The sequence below is a fragment of the Echinops telfairi genome, unplaced genomic scaffold (genome assembly GCF_000313985.2).
Source record: "Echinops telfairi isolate 266 unplaced genomic scaffold, ASM31398v2 ScPeMD7_7467;HRSCAF=8505_1, whole genome shotgun sequence".
Taxonomy (NCBI): Eukaryota; Metazoa; Chordata; class Mammalia; order Afrosoricida; family Tenrecidae; genus Echinops; species Echinops telfairi.
Genome location: NW_022111368.1, coordinates 7,396,701 through 7,412,375, shown reverse-complemented (window position 1 = coordinate 7,412,375; position 15,675 = coordinate 7,396,701). Strand labels below are relative to the sequence as shown.

The window sequence follows — 15,675 nt, the reverse complement described above, 5'->3', positions numbered from 1 at the left end:
CATATTGTAAATCATGGTATCCCTTTCCAGTGTGCTTGAGACTGCAGAACCCCTTGGCACGTTTATCTGTACACAGTCAGCCACCCAGTCTTCCTCTGGCATTGTCATTTGATTTTTAAAATTAGTTCAACTGGGAGCAGATTAATCACCTTCAACACGCCAGGCTTACGAGGTAGTAAACACCAAGTGGATTGGAATTCTCCTTCCAATTGGAACCAAGGGTTAGATTTAAAATATTATGCCTTAACAAAATTTCCCTGATATGAGCCCCTTCCATTTTGTGGTTTTTTTCCCCCCTGCTGGAGCATGCATTGACGTTAACAATGCCCAGGAGTGCAGGCGTGCCCATTTCAAACTCCAGGTGCTCGTTGGTGGTGCGTAGGTGAGCAGTAGCTTTCCTACATGACCCTGCAACCTTGCTACAGTCCCTTATTTCCTGCAGAGAGCCTTTCTCCCACCCCCACTCCCGTGTTGATCCTCTCCACAGACAATCATGTCGTGCGTGAACAAGGAGAGTTTCACTTCTTACCAACCCGGAGAACTTCCGTTTCCTTTTCTTAAGCGCTGATGGCTTGAGCTGGGACTTCCAGTCCAATGTTGGCTTTGGCGGGTGCGAGGGATATCCCTGTCCTATGCCCAATCTGAGGGGAAGCATCGATCGCTCAACATCAAGTGTGAGGTTAGCTCTAGTTGTTTCACGGTGCTCTTCATCAAGCTGAGAAAGTTCCCTTCTGGTCCTGGTTTTCTGAGCAGTTTCTTCCTGAATGGACGCTGGCATTTGTCTGGTAGCACTCTCCCGCTGGGTCATCCCTGGTCACGGACATCAGTGAAGCAGATCATCTGGTGTCCGTGCATTTGCTTCCTTGCTTGGCCTTGATCAAATGAGTCGGTTGTGAATGAGTGGTGGGACTCTGTAAACGACTTCCTTTATTTTTAATCATCAGTGTTTGTCAAAGATGCCTGAGTCATAGAGGAGTTCGACGTTTGTAATTAGATTTGAAAGCCCTCATAGGCCTGCAGTATTGCCATCTCTTCTGAAGTATCAGTTAACTGGCTGCCTTTGCATTTTGTCAACGAGTTCCAGTCCGTTCTTACCACCAACAGAAGGCAGCACAAGGCAGAAAGGGCAGATCGAAGGCTTGATTCGAAATCTTGCCTCTGCGACTTTGGATAAGTCATTCAGTTTTTCCGTTTTGACTTTTCCCCATAAAATTAAAATGATAAGCTTGTGGTGAGGTTGATTAGAAATAGTAAGCATGAGGAAACTACACTGGAGAGTTGAATAGAAATCTTCTTGCCAAAGATGCCCAGTATATCACTTAACAATCTTCACCTATACCCTTGGCTTCTTGAAAAAGATATTGACTTTGCTGAGTTAACGTGCGTGTCTGTGTTTTGACAACTTTCAGGGAGAGCCTGGAGTTGGTCTACCAGGACTGAAAGGATTGCCAGGTCTGCCTGGCATTCCCGGCACACCCGGAGAAAAGGGGAATGTTGGTCAACCAGGCATTCCTGGAGAACATGGTGCCATTGGCCCTCCCGGGCTCCAGGGAATCAGAGGTAAGCATCTTACAGATCATTGTAGACCATGCAGTGACTCTGTGTGTGTGTGTGTGTGTGTGTGTGTGTGTGAATCTCCAAAGTACCAACTAGGTCAATAAATGTCGGTTACATGTGTAAATGATGAAAACCTTAGACGGCTTGTGTTTGTGGTTTTCTGTTGTGCTTATCGTATAAGAAATTAATGTGTTATGAACAAGATGGTCCCCGGGTAGTTTTTTTCACATTTTTCCCCCCTCTTCTGACCAGGTGAACCTGGAGCTCCAGGATTACAAGGCCCCAAGGGATCTGTGGGTGCTCCAGGAGCAGGGCCCCCTGGTGCCATGGGCCCCCCAGGAGGACAGGGGCCACCAGGATCAATAGGTGATGTAACATTCTAGAATCACCTCTCAGGAGGGGTTAGGAGGTGATGCTAGGGTCTTGGTGTGAAATGATCAATACGTGTGAAACAAAAGAAAAAGAAGTGCATTCTAATTTGTGACCGCAGTTTTGACGAACGTTTAGGGGCATGCTTACTCATCGTCACTGAACTTACCAAACAAAGCATGTCTATTACTATGATTAGGGATTATGATTAGTAACGTCTTTGTTTAATTCAAGATGATTAGTCTTTGAGTTATCTTTCTAAAAGGAGGATAAGTTAGGTGTGAATCGATTAGACTGTTTGAATCTGTGTCCAGAAGCAGCCGTCGCCAGTGTTGATACCCTTAGACAATGACGGTGAGGGTGGGTGTGGGATCAGACAGTTGGTGAAGCGTTGTTGGAGACCAATGGAAACACCTGTGTTGATACCCTTAGACAATGACGGTGAGGGTGGGTGTGGGATCAGACAGTTGGTGAAGCGTTGTTGGAGACCAATGGAAACACCTGTGTTGATACCCTTAGACAATGACGGTGAGGGTGGGTGTGGGATCAGACAGTTGGTGAAGCGTTGTTGGAGACCAATGGAAACACCTGGCCCTGGATGAATGGGGTGGTGGTGGAGAGGGAGAGTCACTAGTTCTTGATGGCAGAAAGGAAAAGGCCTTTGCCTTTGGATGTTGTTTCTCCATCGACTGCCTTGGTGACCAAAAACATCAGTAGTCCTAGAATGTGGAATTCATTTCAACCCACCCATGCTGCCGGGTTTGCAGCCCTTCTCACACAATGCAGGGGATAAGCACCATGAAAAAACGGGAGGACATTGTTTATATTCTACTAACAGTTACTTGCCCTTCCGCCAACATCAGGCCCTCCCGGAATCAAAGGAGAGAAGGGTTTCCCTGTCATTTCAACCCACCCATGCTGCCGGGTTTGCAGCCCTTCTCACACAATGCAGGGGATAAGCACCATGAAAAAACGGGAGGACATTGTTTATATTCTACTAACAGTTACTTGCCCTTCCGCCAACATCAGGCCCTCCCGGAATCAAAGGAGAGAAGGGTTTCCCTGGATTCCCAGGATTGGACATGCCGGGCCCAAAAGGAGATAAAGGGTCGCAAGGACTTCCCGGATTAACTGGACAGTCGGGGCTCCCTGGCCTGCCTGGACAACAAGGAACTCCTGGTCTTCCAGGGTTTCCAGGTAAGCGATCTTATGAAGCTCTACTTCCCTCAGATTTGGAGGACAAAATGTCGATGCGTTGTTTCCTCCGGGACCTGGGTGGTTACCATTAGCATCCACGATGGAATCAGTTATAATCTCTCCATTTGACCCCAGGTTCCAAAGGAGAAATGGGCGTCATGGGGACCCCTGGGCAGCCCGGCTCTCCCGGACCAGCGGGCACTCCAGGGTTACCCGGTGAAAAAGGTAAGAGGCTTGATAACTTCCTAAGTGGGTTCCTTTTGTATGCTTTTAGTTCTCCATACCTTCTGGGAAATTCTTGAGTTGTTGGAATTCATTTTTCATCTCAAGAGGCAGAGGAAATAATGTAAGAAGATCAAGCAAGTGTGTGGAAGGCTCCGGCCTTCCAGGAGGAAGGAGTAGCCGCGGTGCCCGTGCTTGGAGCATTGGAAGCTGCGCCCTGCCAAGCGTACCTGAGAGAAGACAGGGTTCTCTCTTGGCTCTGTTGAGATTTAATTTGAATTTAATTTTTTTTTTTTTGGAGAACGAGTAGGACATTCAGGAATACAAGGGCCCGGAGAGCAAGTCCTCGGAATCAAATTAGCAAACTGAGCAACTTTACAAGTTTTAAATGTTTGGTCTGATCTTGCTATTTGCAATTGGTCATACGTGTATCTGACCAATTTGTATGTGTAGATATAGAAATTGACTTTCAGTGTTACTCATAAAAGTGTTCATTTGTTTAGTAGAGCATGAAAAATCCCATTCTATTATTATTATTATTATATAGAGTTGAGGGAAACTATAACAAGAATGGTAAAACTAGTCTGGAAGGAGAGAAAACTAAGTTCTCTAAATTAATTAACTAAATCATCTAGAGTCACACATATTAGAATTATTGGCAAATAGTTTTATGGGTCATTTACTTTGGACCATAGTCTTCTGTGTAACTCAGAAGTTCACTATAATGCTGTTTGGGGACATGTTATTAGTTGCTTCTAACTTCTGAGTCAGCCACTTCATCAAACTTCAGAACAACCTGGGACACACTTGGCCAAATCTTATTGGGTACATTCCTTTCATCTACAGGGGACCTTGGCTTCCCAGGCTCCTCAGGACCCAGAGGAGACCCTGGCTTCAAAGGTGCTAAAGGAGATATCGGTCTTCCTGGAAAACCTGGGTCAATGGATAAAGTGGACATGGGCAGCATGAAGGGGCAGAAGGGCGACCAAGGGGAAAAAGGTAAGCGTCTGCTAATCTGATTAGAGGAAGGCTTTTAATAATGGCAGTAGCACAGTGTGCTTAACCAGAGTAATTCTTACCTCTTAAATTAGTATCCGACTCATTTGGGTTGTTGTAATAATCTTCCTCTTAAACAAACTCGAGTCATGGGCTGTTGTTGTTTTTTACCTTCTGTGATGTGTAGGACAAGTGGGGCCAATTGGTGATCGAGGATCCAGAGGAGATCCTGGAACTCCAGGAATGCCTGGAAAGGATGGACAAGCTGGGTATCCCGGGCAACCAGGTATGGCCTGTAACCCCAGGTGGCTAGCAGGGCAAGCTCATGTTCAAATTAAGTGACTCTGACCTTTTTGTGAAAGTTAATCAATGGAAGTTCTCTCCTTATTATTTTAGGGCCTAAAGGCGATCCTGGTTTAAGTGGGACCCCAGGTGCTCCAGGACTTCCTGGACCGAAAGGATCAGTCGGTGGAATGGGCTTGCCAGGTGAGGATCTGGTAGCATAAGTTGCAGAAGGAGATCTTGTCTCACTGAAGGAAATCATTTAGCAGAGGTGTCTTCTACAGGAATTTGGACTTCCTCCTGCCTGGTGACACTATGGCCCATGCTGAAGAAGTTGCAATTGAATAAAGCAACACCTAGACTTTCCATAACCAATGTTTGATTATCTCCAGGTGGCCTGTCCATTGACTGTTATCTCCACAGGATGTGTTTAATTTTGTCAACACAAGAAACACACCTTAAAGCTCTGTGCTTAAAAGAATTACCGAGTCTCCTTGGCTCTAGCCCTGAGTTGACCTTAATATCTTGCTGTGAGCATTTGTTCTTACTTACTGCTGTTGAAACAATTTCCACTCATAATGACCCATTAAGACAGGGTGGGGCTGTCCCCATTGGTTTCTGAAACTATAACGCTTTGTGGAAGTAGAAATCCTCATCTTTTCCCCTCAGAGCAGCTGGTGGTTTTGAACTGCTGACCTTATGTAGTTAGAAATCCAGTGCATATCCCACTTCACTACCTGAGCTCCTTGAGAATTTCCTTCTGTGTTCACACACACACACACACTTTTGCCATTGAGTCCATTCCAACTTAGAGTGACGCTAGAGACCAGAGTAAACCTAGGGTTTCTGAAACCAAATCTTTACAGAGCACCTCATCTTTCTTCCACGGAGCAGCTGTTGAGTTCAGACTGCCGACCTCTTCATTTTCAGCCCAAAGCTGAATTCACTGCATCACCAAGGCTGCTTGCTGTTGTTGTTCCATGTCATTGAGCAGTTGCAGACCATAGAGACCTTATGAACAACAAAGGAAAACACTCTCTGGTCCTGCACCATCCTCACAATTGGGGTGTCTCCTGTCCCCCAGCTCAAGTTCCTGTGCTTGAGCTCATTGGTGCAGCGCTGTGTCAGTCCGGCTCATCAAGGGCCTTCCCCTCTTTTGCTGCCCATTCATTTTACCCAACACGATGGCCTTCTCAGGGACTGGTCTCACCTGGTCACATGTCCTGCCACCCTTACCTGTTGGGAGCATTCTGGTTGTACTTCTTCCAAGACACATAGGAAATGGCAAAAAGGAGCAACTTGAGCAAAGATAGTGGGTTTATCCTGCTCTGGAGGGTCTGAAGGGCGATACGTCTCAGGGCTCACGGGAAAGGGAAAGTCAAGGCAGAAGCCAGTCTTCTCGTCTCCCTCTGAGTCTTCAGATGCTCCTATGACTGTGGTTGCACTATCAAAGTCTAAGTTCCTGTCCGCATCTGTTGAAGAAGTTTGACTTCTAACATATATTACAAGTCCAAGTGTACATGTATACGACGTGGCTGGCTTCGGGGGTCCCTCTGATGAGATTATGAGAGCGGATGATGTAATAACATAAAATCCATCGGTCATCTAAGGAATTCATGTGTTTCTTCTCTCTTTGGAAAAACGAGGGTCTTTATGAGCCAGGAGAAACACCTCCGTGTGTCTGTGTGCCACCGGGGTGTCTCCTGTCCACCCAGCTCATGTATAGGTTGACTTGAGAGGGAGTCTATGTTCTCTTAGACGTCATCCTTGACTGGCTGCCTAGAAGCCTCTTCCTCTTTAATATTAACACTAGATTTAATGAAAGCAAAGTGAAGGTTGGATTGTTTGTGTTTATAGGATCACCTGGAGAGAAAGGTGTGCCTGGAATTCCAGGCCAACAGGGTGCCCCTGGCTTGGCTGGAGAAAAAGGCGCCAAAGGAGAGAAAGGGCTGGCTGGTCAACCTGGCATTGGTATTCCTGGTCTACCTGGAGTCAAGGTAATGACCATCTTGTGTAGAAATGTTCCATACCATATGTCTAAATGCAGAATTCTCTCAAGGGATTTAAATGGTGTTGTATCTCAGCACATGAAATGGATCATCAACTCCCCTCACCGCCATCGAGTCGGTTCCGACTCATCGCAACCCTGTAGGTCAGGGTCGAACTGCCTCTGTGGGGTTGCAAGGCTGAGTAGAAAACTTCGTCTTTCTCCTGTGGAGTGTCTGCTGGTCTCAAACTGCTGACCTTGCCGTCAGCAGGACAACTCATAACCTGCTATGTCACCAGGGACTAGGGGACTCTCTCCCCCATTTAGACTTGTCCTTGCTCACCCTTCAGACCAACCTCCCTTCCCAAAAGGGAGACGATGTTGGGAGGCTCGAGTCGCAGACAAAAGGAGGAAGGCAGGGATGCAGACGACAGACGTGCAACAGAAATCAAACCGTTGGCTATTATTTTGTTCTTGGTTGCTCAGTTTGCATCTCTGATCAGAAGTAGACTTGGCTTCCGTTTAAAAACAAGAAGGATTCTCCAGTACAATGTGTTCCACCCAGAGTTATATTACTACCCAGAAAGTGCATATGAACACACGTCCAGGGACAAATATAATATTAATGTGCCCAATTTCTGCTCACAGGGAGACCCAGGTTTGACAGGTTTCCCAGGAAGCCCTGGGGAGAAGGGAGAGAAAGGCAGCACCGGCATTCCAGGCATGCCAGGGACCCCCGGCCCGAAAGGATTGCCTGGGAGCGTAGGCTACCCAGGTAGGTGAACAGGTGATTCCTGCTGGCTCTGGGGTTCAAAGAAGACACGAAACCGCTCACACTTACGAGCGGTCCGCTGTTCTGCTTTTCTTCAGGAAGCCCGGGATTGCCTGGAGAAAAAGGTGACAAAGGATTCCCAGGCCTGGATGGTATCCCCGGAGTCAAAGGAGAAGCAGGTAGAGAGCCGTGTTTTCAAGCAAAGACCATGGGCAGTGTGGAATGCGCAGCCTCCAGGAGTGTCTGTCAGAGACGAGGGATTGTAGGCCCCAGACATGCTGCTGCGGGAGGAGACCGGAAGCCACCGAGACCCACCTCCATTTGACAGAGGGACAGGCCCAGTTTGGTGGTGGGCTTGGATGGTCTGGGGCTGGAGTCATCAACAGTTAGTTTCTCAGAGCTAGTTCCAGTCAGTTGAAGGAACAGTTTTGTGTGTTTGGGGCCTGGGCGTTTTATGTCTCGCCTCTCCCCTTTCACCAGCTTCTGTGGGCCCCCTCATGTTGTTGCTGCCGTGATGGAGGGGCCTATCCGAAGACCCGAGGGAAGCGGGCCCATTTAACCCAGCAACTAACAAAGGTTCAGGGAGGGACTGATACCAGGTGTGTCCTTTCTCTTTGAGGTCTTCCTGGGAAGCCTGGCGCGACAGGCCCAGCTGGCCAGAAGGGGGAGCCCGGGAGTGATGGAATCCCTGGATCAGCGGGAGAGAAGGGAGAACCAGGTGCGTGTAGGCTGCCCACTTCCTTTCCGCGTGCAGCCTCCGTTTGGATATGCACGAGGCACTCCCAGCGACTCACAGACATTGCTGGGGCAGAAGTTCAAGTACAACATCTTTCAGCCTTTTACTCCCAGAGGTGAACAGGTGGAGGAGGACGAGGTGGGAAAAGGAGGCTATGCCTTTAGTCCTCAAGTGCTCGTGGGCACCTACCTAGCAACACTGACCCCTTGCAGTGGGGAGCAAGTGGGTGAGGGACCCAGAAAGACCTGCTGGGTTAAGGCACTGTGACTGTCAGCGAAATATTCCCCTCTCTATTCCCCTTAGAGTTGCCCTAACAAAGAAACCCGACTACACCCTTCTCGAGGATCCTTTAGCTAAATGGTCCTGGGGATATGTGTTGGCCCCGTGTTACCAGTGCGAGAGCTACTGCATGGCATATGAGTGCGGGCTGCAAGCCCTGACCACGGCAGCCACTTAATGTTGTCATACTCATGCGTAATGCAGGAGAGTGATAAACACAACATCAGAGACAGGGGCCGCTCTGAATCGGGAAGAGGAAGAGAGGATACCATCACTATGGGTGGGGAGGGGGCTCCCGGGGAGTTTCATTCATGTTACTAGAGGGCCACTTTCTTAGGCCCACGTTTCACTCTCTGCACTGTGGACTTGTGTTCTATCCCTTCCTTCGCAGAAAAAAGCACCTCCGCTGCCCCCATGTTAACTTCCCTGCAAGCCCTTGACTGACATTTAAAACCTGAGGTTTCTGCTCCCTCGATTCTATCTGCCTTCCCCTCCCTCCTCTAAGAGAAGTAGTTGGTTGGTTGTCTGGTGGGGAGGGGGAGGTCGGTGATGGGGGTTTTTTGTTACTCTCCAGACAGTAGTAGGAAATAAATACTCATTTATGCAGATTATTTCTACTAATAGCTGTAATGCCTCTGAGCTGAAAGATACTTAGGAAAAAGTACTGAATTATAAATAGCTAGTCAAGGGTGTTTTATGACAATGGTAGGAATATAATTCGACCCCCAAAGTGCAGTGAACCCCATTCTGCATATTCTGTAATGAGCAACTGAGCTTCTATGAGCCTTTCCCTGAAAGAGAATTTTGACATCTTACTCAGTTTTGACCTTGTCCTCCAGGTCTACCAGGAAGAGGATTCCCAGGGTTTCCTGGAGACAAAGGAGAAAAAGGTACTGTTTGCTGCATGGAGTCTTCATTTCCCAAAAGCCGCTGCGGCACTGCACCCTGTAAAGACCAGCTAGACAGGCTCTGGCACCTGCCCGCCTGCTTCCACTAGCAAAGCCGCACCAGAACGTGGACTCGAGGTGCAGACTCCAGAGCAGGATCCTCAAACTAGGGCCAGAGGGGCCACATGTGGCCCACCGAGCACATTTATCCGGCCTGCCGGTGTTTGTGCCCCATTTGTTTTTTGACCCCCAAATAAGATATGTGCAGTGTGCATAGGAATTTGTTCATAGTTTTTTTAAACTGTAGTCCGGCCCTCCAATGGGTCTGAGGGACATTGAACTGGCCCCCTGTTTAAAAAGTTTAAGGACCCCTGCTCCAGAGGGTCCTTCGAGGCACGTGCGGATAAAGAGTCGCGTGTCGGGGTGGACACAGTGTGCGATGCATGCATTGTCTGAGGGCTCTTATCTTTGGACACCTTTTCCAAGATGCGCTGTCTGGAGAAACCGCTGTCCTCCTTGTGTGTACCAAGGAACTGGAATATCAACACCGTTGCTTTTCTAAAACAGGACCAGTTTATCTAAAGGGATGGCAGCTTCTAGCATATGCCACTGGAAAATGTTTCTTCAGCAGCCACAAATGGCTACATCGTACTAAGTATGGTTGGGAACGGCAAAGGAACCTGAAGACGCAGGCACGTTCCCAAGAGAGCTGAGCAAGAAAGGACAGACACAAACCCATAGGAGGGACATAAGTCACAGGACACTAGGAGAGAAAGCCCATAGGCTGCCACCACTGGGATCACACATTCTGCGCCTGTATGGGCAGATGGAGGATCACTGGGCTTATGAGGGATGACGTCGGGTCCTGAGGATTTGAGAAAGGCTTGGCAGTTCTGGAATGTCAGCTCAGAAGCAGCATGGCACAGGAAGTTCTGCTCCACCAGGTCCCAAGATCCTCCAAGAACAGCCCAGACTTTTATGTGGCAGGTGTTTGATCCACATCTGAGCATCCCCCAGTGGGCTAGGGTGAAATGGTTCACCTTGAGAGTGGACGACTTACACACTGTGCCCTTACTCTCTGCCCTCCTCGAACTTGGCTAGAACCCCACTGAGAATGCATCTTCTCAAGGTGCTTCCCCGGGTCATCAGGACAGGGAAGGGGGGAGCCGTTCTCGGTGACCACCATGCCAACCCAGTCTTTTCCATCGAGAACTGCATCGTCTTAGAAAATTGAATTGGCGTAGTCCACACAGAGGGCTACGCTGTCCTGAGAAATTTCAGGAGGAGGTGAAGTAGGGGAAACAATAGGGAAGTGATAAGGGGTGATCCTATTTCCTACCCTTTTCAAGTTTTCCTCATAACGTTGAGATCAGCTTGGAGTTGGGTACTTTTGTTGCCGAGTTTGGGACAATATCCTTAAAGCAAAGCCTGGAGTGTTCTTATGAGCTTTTACTCTTTGTTTTGTTTTTTTAAAAAAAAAACCCGCTTGATTGTAAGTAAAAAGGCTCCATGTATTTACAGTCTACAATTGAATAAATTTTGATAGGTGCTTATTCCCAGGAGCCCGTTGCCACATTCAGGAACGTCAACATAGCCTTCCCCATCCCTGCCCCACCCAGAAGCAGCACGGGTCTGTTTTCTGTTGAAGACCTGAGGTTTTCTAGAATTTTATGTATGTGGAATCATACATCGTGCCTTCTTAATAGTCTGATTTCTTGCATTCAGCATCATGCTAATGAGTTTGAGATTCACCCGTGTTATTGTTTAGCTGAGTTGTTCATTGTTTTAAAAAAGTTTGTGTTGCCAATTCCTGTTCCATGGTCTGGCTCTCCTTTGTTCATTCACTCACCTGCTGATGGAACCAGCCCTTCCTTTTAGTGATGCACTGGCACAGGGACTGATCTAAGCATAGACTCAATGCCTTTGCTTGAGACCGTCTTTGAACAAGCATCAAAGACTACAGCCAGGTTCTTTGTCGTCTACATTGACACTTCTTCAGTCCGGGCCGTGGCAGGAGTCCAGTGTGTGATTGAGTCAGACGGGCAGAAAAGATCGCTGAGCTCCTGTTTCGATTGAGTCAGACGGGCAGAAAAGATCGCTGAGCTCCTGTTTCCGTCTTGGTGCCTGCAGGCAACCCAGCTCGGGGGCAACGAGAGGATGGTCAACGTTTTATACGTGTCCTTACCGTGTACTGTGCTTTTCTCTTCTTCCGTGAAATTCCACTACGTATCTCAAACTCTTTTTATTGTTTAGGGTCAAAGGGTGACGTGGGTTTCCCAGGATTGGCTGGAACTCCTGGAATTCCTGGGCCCAAAGGAGAACAAGGATACATGGGTCCTCCCGGGCCACAAGGACAGCCAGGAATCCCCGGTGCTCCAGGACAACCCGTGGAGGGACCCAAAGGAGACCGTGGACCTCAGGGCCAGCCTGGCCTGCCAGGTAAGGCGGTTGAACCACGTGTCACACCTGCTAAGAGCTGGAGTCTGAACCAAAATGACGACGGTCCTTCCACAGGTGTCAGAAAGTACACTGAGCATCAGGGAAGGTTGAATACTTGATTTTTCAGATCAGCATGTCCTTTAGGAGTCAGTAGCACTTACATATTGTTAAGTTATCCCAGTTTCAGATTGCTTAAGATTGTGGGGTCACCTACTTTTTTGGTCTCTGCTGGGTCAGCGTTTTCCTTGCACCCCTTCTGTCAAGGAATGTAGAATGTGTGAGAGGCCATTGAGGAGATGAGAAGGGAAATCTTTTCATAGACGGGAGGACATCTACCATGTGTAGAATTATGTCGGTCATCAGTCAACCCGGCATTCCAGCAAATCTGCTGGCACACTGAACCAAGGTTCCTGGCAATGGCACCAAAGTATCCCTGGGCACCGGGTCCAAAGGGTTTTGGAAATGGAACTTGTCATATTTATATCAACCTTCCTTGGGGGCTTTTGTGCAAAGTCTTCCTTTGGGCCTTACCTTGATTTGCTGCGCGCACACACTGTTTGACAGGATGTTGTGAGAGCCAGCCGGCCCCAAGCCCGCAGCCACCTGTGCATAATAACACCTTCCCAGTTTGAATGTATGGCTTTGTCTTCCATTAGGGCATCCGGGACCCATGGGGCCCCCAGGGCTCCCAGGGCTTGATGGACTAAAAGGTGACAAAGGAAGTCCAGGCTGGCCAGGAGCTCCTGGTGTGCCAGGACCCAAGGGAGACCCAGGATTCCAAGGCATGCCTGTGAGTTATTGATTTGTAGACTTCCTGCTTCATCCTTTTTCCCCCCCCTCATTTGAAAAGGAGATCCCTGATCTGTTCTCTGATCTATGTGTACATGTGGGCGTGAATATACATGTGGCCTGCACTCTACATCGTCTCTAATTCCTCTCTTCTTGTCAGAAACCAGTTCTCGTCATTAGCCTGAGACTAGGCAGCTATTATGAAATATTTTACAATCTAGATTTATATGGATTATTAAAACAGAAATGTTACAATCCTGGAAATGACAGCTCTGGGCCTTGAGTTTTTAAAAAAGACTATTTATAAACTGACGGTGAAAAGCAAGCCCGTTGGTGATACTCGGGGTTGGTTTTCGTAAAGAGCAATGCTATAAAACGAGCCCGGGCATCCCTCAGAACTGGCAGCAGGTCTGGAATACTGGGGAGGAGCAGCTGACATCATCATTGGGATGTCCGGATGCCTTCAGACGCTCCAGGTTCCGGGGGTAATCAATAACCAGTGATAGAGGCTGTGTGCTGCCTTGCTTTGGTTGTCTTGTCTCTTGTGTTTTAATTACTTAGATTCCCTTCATTGTTGAAATATGTAGGCATTCTTGGGTAAAGAGGTGGTCTGATTTTCAGCTTAACCTCACTTGTGGCTAAATGGGTTGTGTTTGTGTGTGTTGGGTACAAAGTGCATTGGTAGAGATTAATGTCTTCTCCTCATCTACCCCCACTCATTCATGCATTCATGCACACACACAAAGGGAAGCTATGGTGGGGACAGAGTGGAGACTGGAGGGATTTTAGCAAGACATAGGTGAAGTAACGTAGAAGCAAGTGGGGTGTTTTTTTAAAGTAATATGGGTTGTTCTTTATCGTCTACCAGTGACGAAGAAGACATATTTTAGAGCCATCAGAGCACATGCTCATGGCCAGATCCTGGATGACCACATGTAAATTTAATAAGCACTGGAAACTAGAAAGTGAGGTCGCTTACTTAGGAATCAAAACTCATGAAAAGTTTATAAACAGTCATGCACACAGGCTATTTTGGAGTAACAATGATATTTTTGATCCCATTCCTCTTATTCAAAACCTTATGGTATTCTCCAGAATACTGTATCTATAACCTGATAATGCAATGCGTGTGGTTATCTAATGAGCCCAGTAGTGCTATATTGCAGGTATTTTAGTTACGCCACTTAAAAAAATAAGGTAGGGCAAGCAAAAATATCCATGCAAGAAACAGCATGTGTATGTGTGTGTGTGTGTTTGTGAGTGTGTGGTTATCCATAACTAGAAAAAGGTGCAACTGTATTGAAATCACAAGGAAGAGTTAAGCTTCCCGGATATTGCTATCTACAAAGAAATGTCTTCTATTATCTTTTCCATCTTTACCTATTGAGAAAGTCACTTTGCCTCAATGGTCTGAAACATTTTTAAGAAGGCAAGTCCTTCTGCTTGAGAATTTGAGGAAAGTTTTGAGTGAACCTGTTGTGACTTTCCTTTTTGTCACGGATCCCTGTGTTTTCATAACACGTTCATTGACTTCTGACTGCCCTCGAGGCATGGGGGGTGCACAGCGCTCTCTGCTCTCCATGAACTCACCATGCAGATGGGCCCAGAGAGGAGGTGAAGGAAGCAAACCATTGAAATGGCCAGTCTTCCGAAATTAGACACACACCGTGCATTTGCCCTCCTTTTTACACCATTCAAGAAACTAGAAGAACTATTTGTTGACAAATCTTGGGTGCAATTCTTTCTCAGCTTTCTGTACTGTGAAGTTTCTTTGAGAGGCTTGCTAAATGTCTCTAGAGCATTTCCAATCGCCATCTCTCTTGTTTTCCCCAGGGTATTGGTGGGTCTCCAGGAGTCACAGGTGCTAAGGGTGATGTGGGACTTCCAGGTGTCCCAGGATTCCAGGGTAAGACTTTGAAGTACAGGAGAAGCTGTTTGAATGGACAGCCGTGTATTCCCAGTCCTAGACTGAGTTATTCTTTTCAAATAACAAACACCATGTTCTGTGGGGCAGCCCAATATTCCTAATCCTACGAATGGCTGTACAAAGACATTCTGGATCTCTGATTAAGAATCCGTGGCACTTACATTTGACTAAAAGTGATGGAGGTGGTTTATTAATCAATTTATTAGACATTATTTAATGGGCTCCTACCAGCTTCCAGGCACTGATTTTTGTCTTTGAAACGGATGCTTGTGGCAAATGAATAGAGTGAAGTCCCAGTTCACAGATGTTTTTTTGTTCTACATGGGGAAACCTGCAAACCCAGTTGTGACCAAATACGATGCCACATGTTCCTCCATTGGTCACTAGCCTTTGTCTTTTCTCGGCAGAACAAATAGGGCTTCATGGTTCTAGGAACAAAAGTCTCACTTAACTTTTTGCATACACTTAAAAAACTCATCGCCATCGGGTCAATTCTGATTCCGAGTGTTTGCGAGGCTGTACATCTTTACAGGAGCAGATCGCCTCCGCTTTCTCCGTCAGAGCAGCTGGTGTGTTTGTACTGCTGCCCTTGTGACTCACGCTCCAACACTTACCTGATAGCTAGAAATACACTTTTATTTCACCACACAGATAGCTAGAAATACACTTTTCTCACACAAGGATAGATCAGAAACCTAGTCACTGTATATGCGTGCTTACATAATTTGCTTATATATATGGAAAAGCAATTTTGTACTTTTATTTTTTTTCTAGGTCAGAAAGGTCTCCCAGGAATCCAGGGAATTAAAGGGGATCAAGGAGATCAAGGATTTCCTGGAGCTAAAGGTAGGACAACTTGCTGTGGAGGCAGATACCACACTAAGAAACACCACAGAAATATATACTAAGAAATGCCACAGCCACGGAATGCACACAATGAAGATGTTTGAGTTTATGTAGCTGAAAAGACTTAAGGATCACCAGAAAACAAATTTAAATCCTTTAGTACTGTGCCAGGTTGCTGTATCCGGCTAACTACCTATAGCTATCTAGCTATACATATAAAAAAGGTGACCAGACTCCCGCTTTTGGCGGGACAGTCCCAATTTTTAACAATTTTTCCCACGTCCCACGGCATTTTTAAAAAGTCCCGATTTTTGGAAAGAATGCATGACAAGCTAGGGTATACAGTTTTCAGCTGCCATGTGGCTATTTTGCCAGGATATGAGTTTTATC

General features: G+C 47.0%; 1 protein-coding gene across 1 annotated transcript in view; it reads left to right on the top strand.

The window, feature by feature from the left end:
• COL4A1 (collagen type IV alpha 1 chain) overlaps positions 1-15,675 on the top strand; it is a 172,631-nt gene that overhangs the window by 138,149 nt on the left and 18,807 nt on the right. Inside the window, exons 30-45 of the mRNA XM_045283809.1 lie at positions 1,410-1,560; positions 1,810-1,923; positions 2,956-3,123; positions 3,259-3,348; positions 4,192-4,344; positions 4,529-4,627; positions 4,738-4,827; positions 6,481-6,620; positions 7,259-7,385; positions 7,481-7,561; positions 8,002-8,100; positions 9,237-9,287; positions 11,538-11,723; positions 12,380-12,513; positions 14,346-14,418; positions 15,214-15,285. Coding sequence (XP_045139744.1) covers positions 1,410-1,560; positions 1,810-1,923; positions 2,956-3,123; positions 3,259-3,348; positions 4,192-4,344; positions 4,529-4,627; positions 4,738-4,827; positions 6,481-6,620; positions 7,259-7,385; positions 7,481-7,561; positions 8,002-8,100; positions 9,237-9,287; positions 11,538-11,723; positions 12,380-12,513; positions 14,346-14,418; positions 15,214-15,285 — 1,828 coding nt within the window. The remainder of the gene's footprint in view (positions 1-1,409; positions 1,561-1,809; positions 1,924-2,955; positions 3,124-3,258; positions 3,349-4,191; positions 4,345-4,528; positions 4,628-4,737; positions 4,828-6,480; positions 6,621-7,258; positions 7,386-7,480; positions 7,562-8,001; positions 8,101-9,236; positions 9,288-11,537; positions 11,724-12,379; positions 12,514-14,345; positions 14,419-15,213; positions 15,286-15,675) is intronic.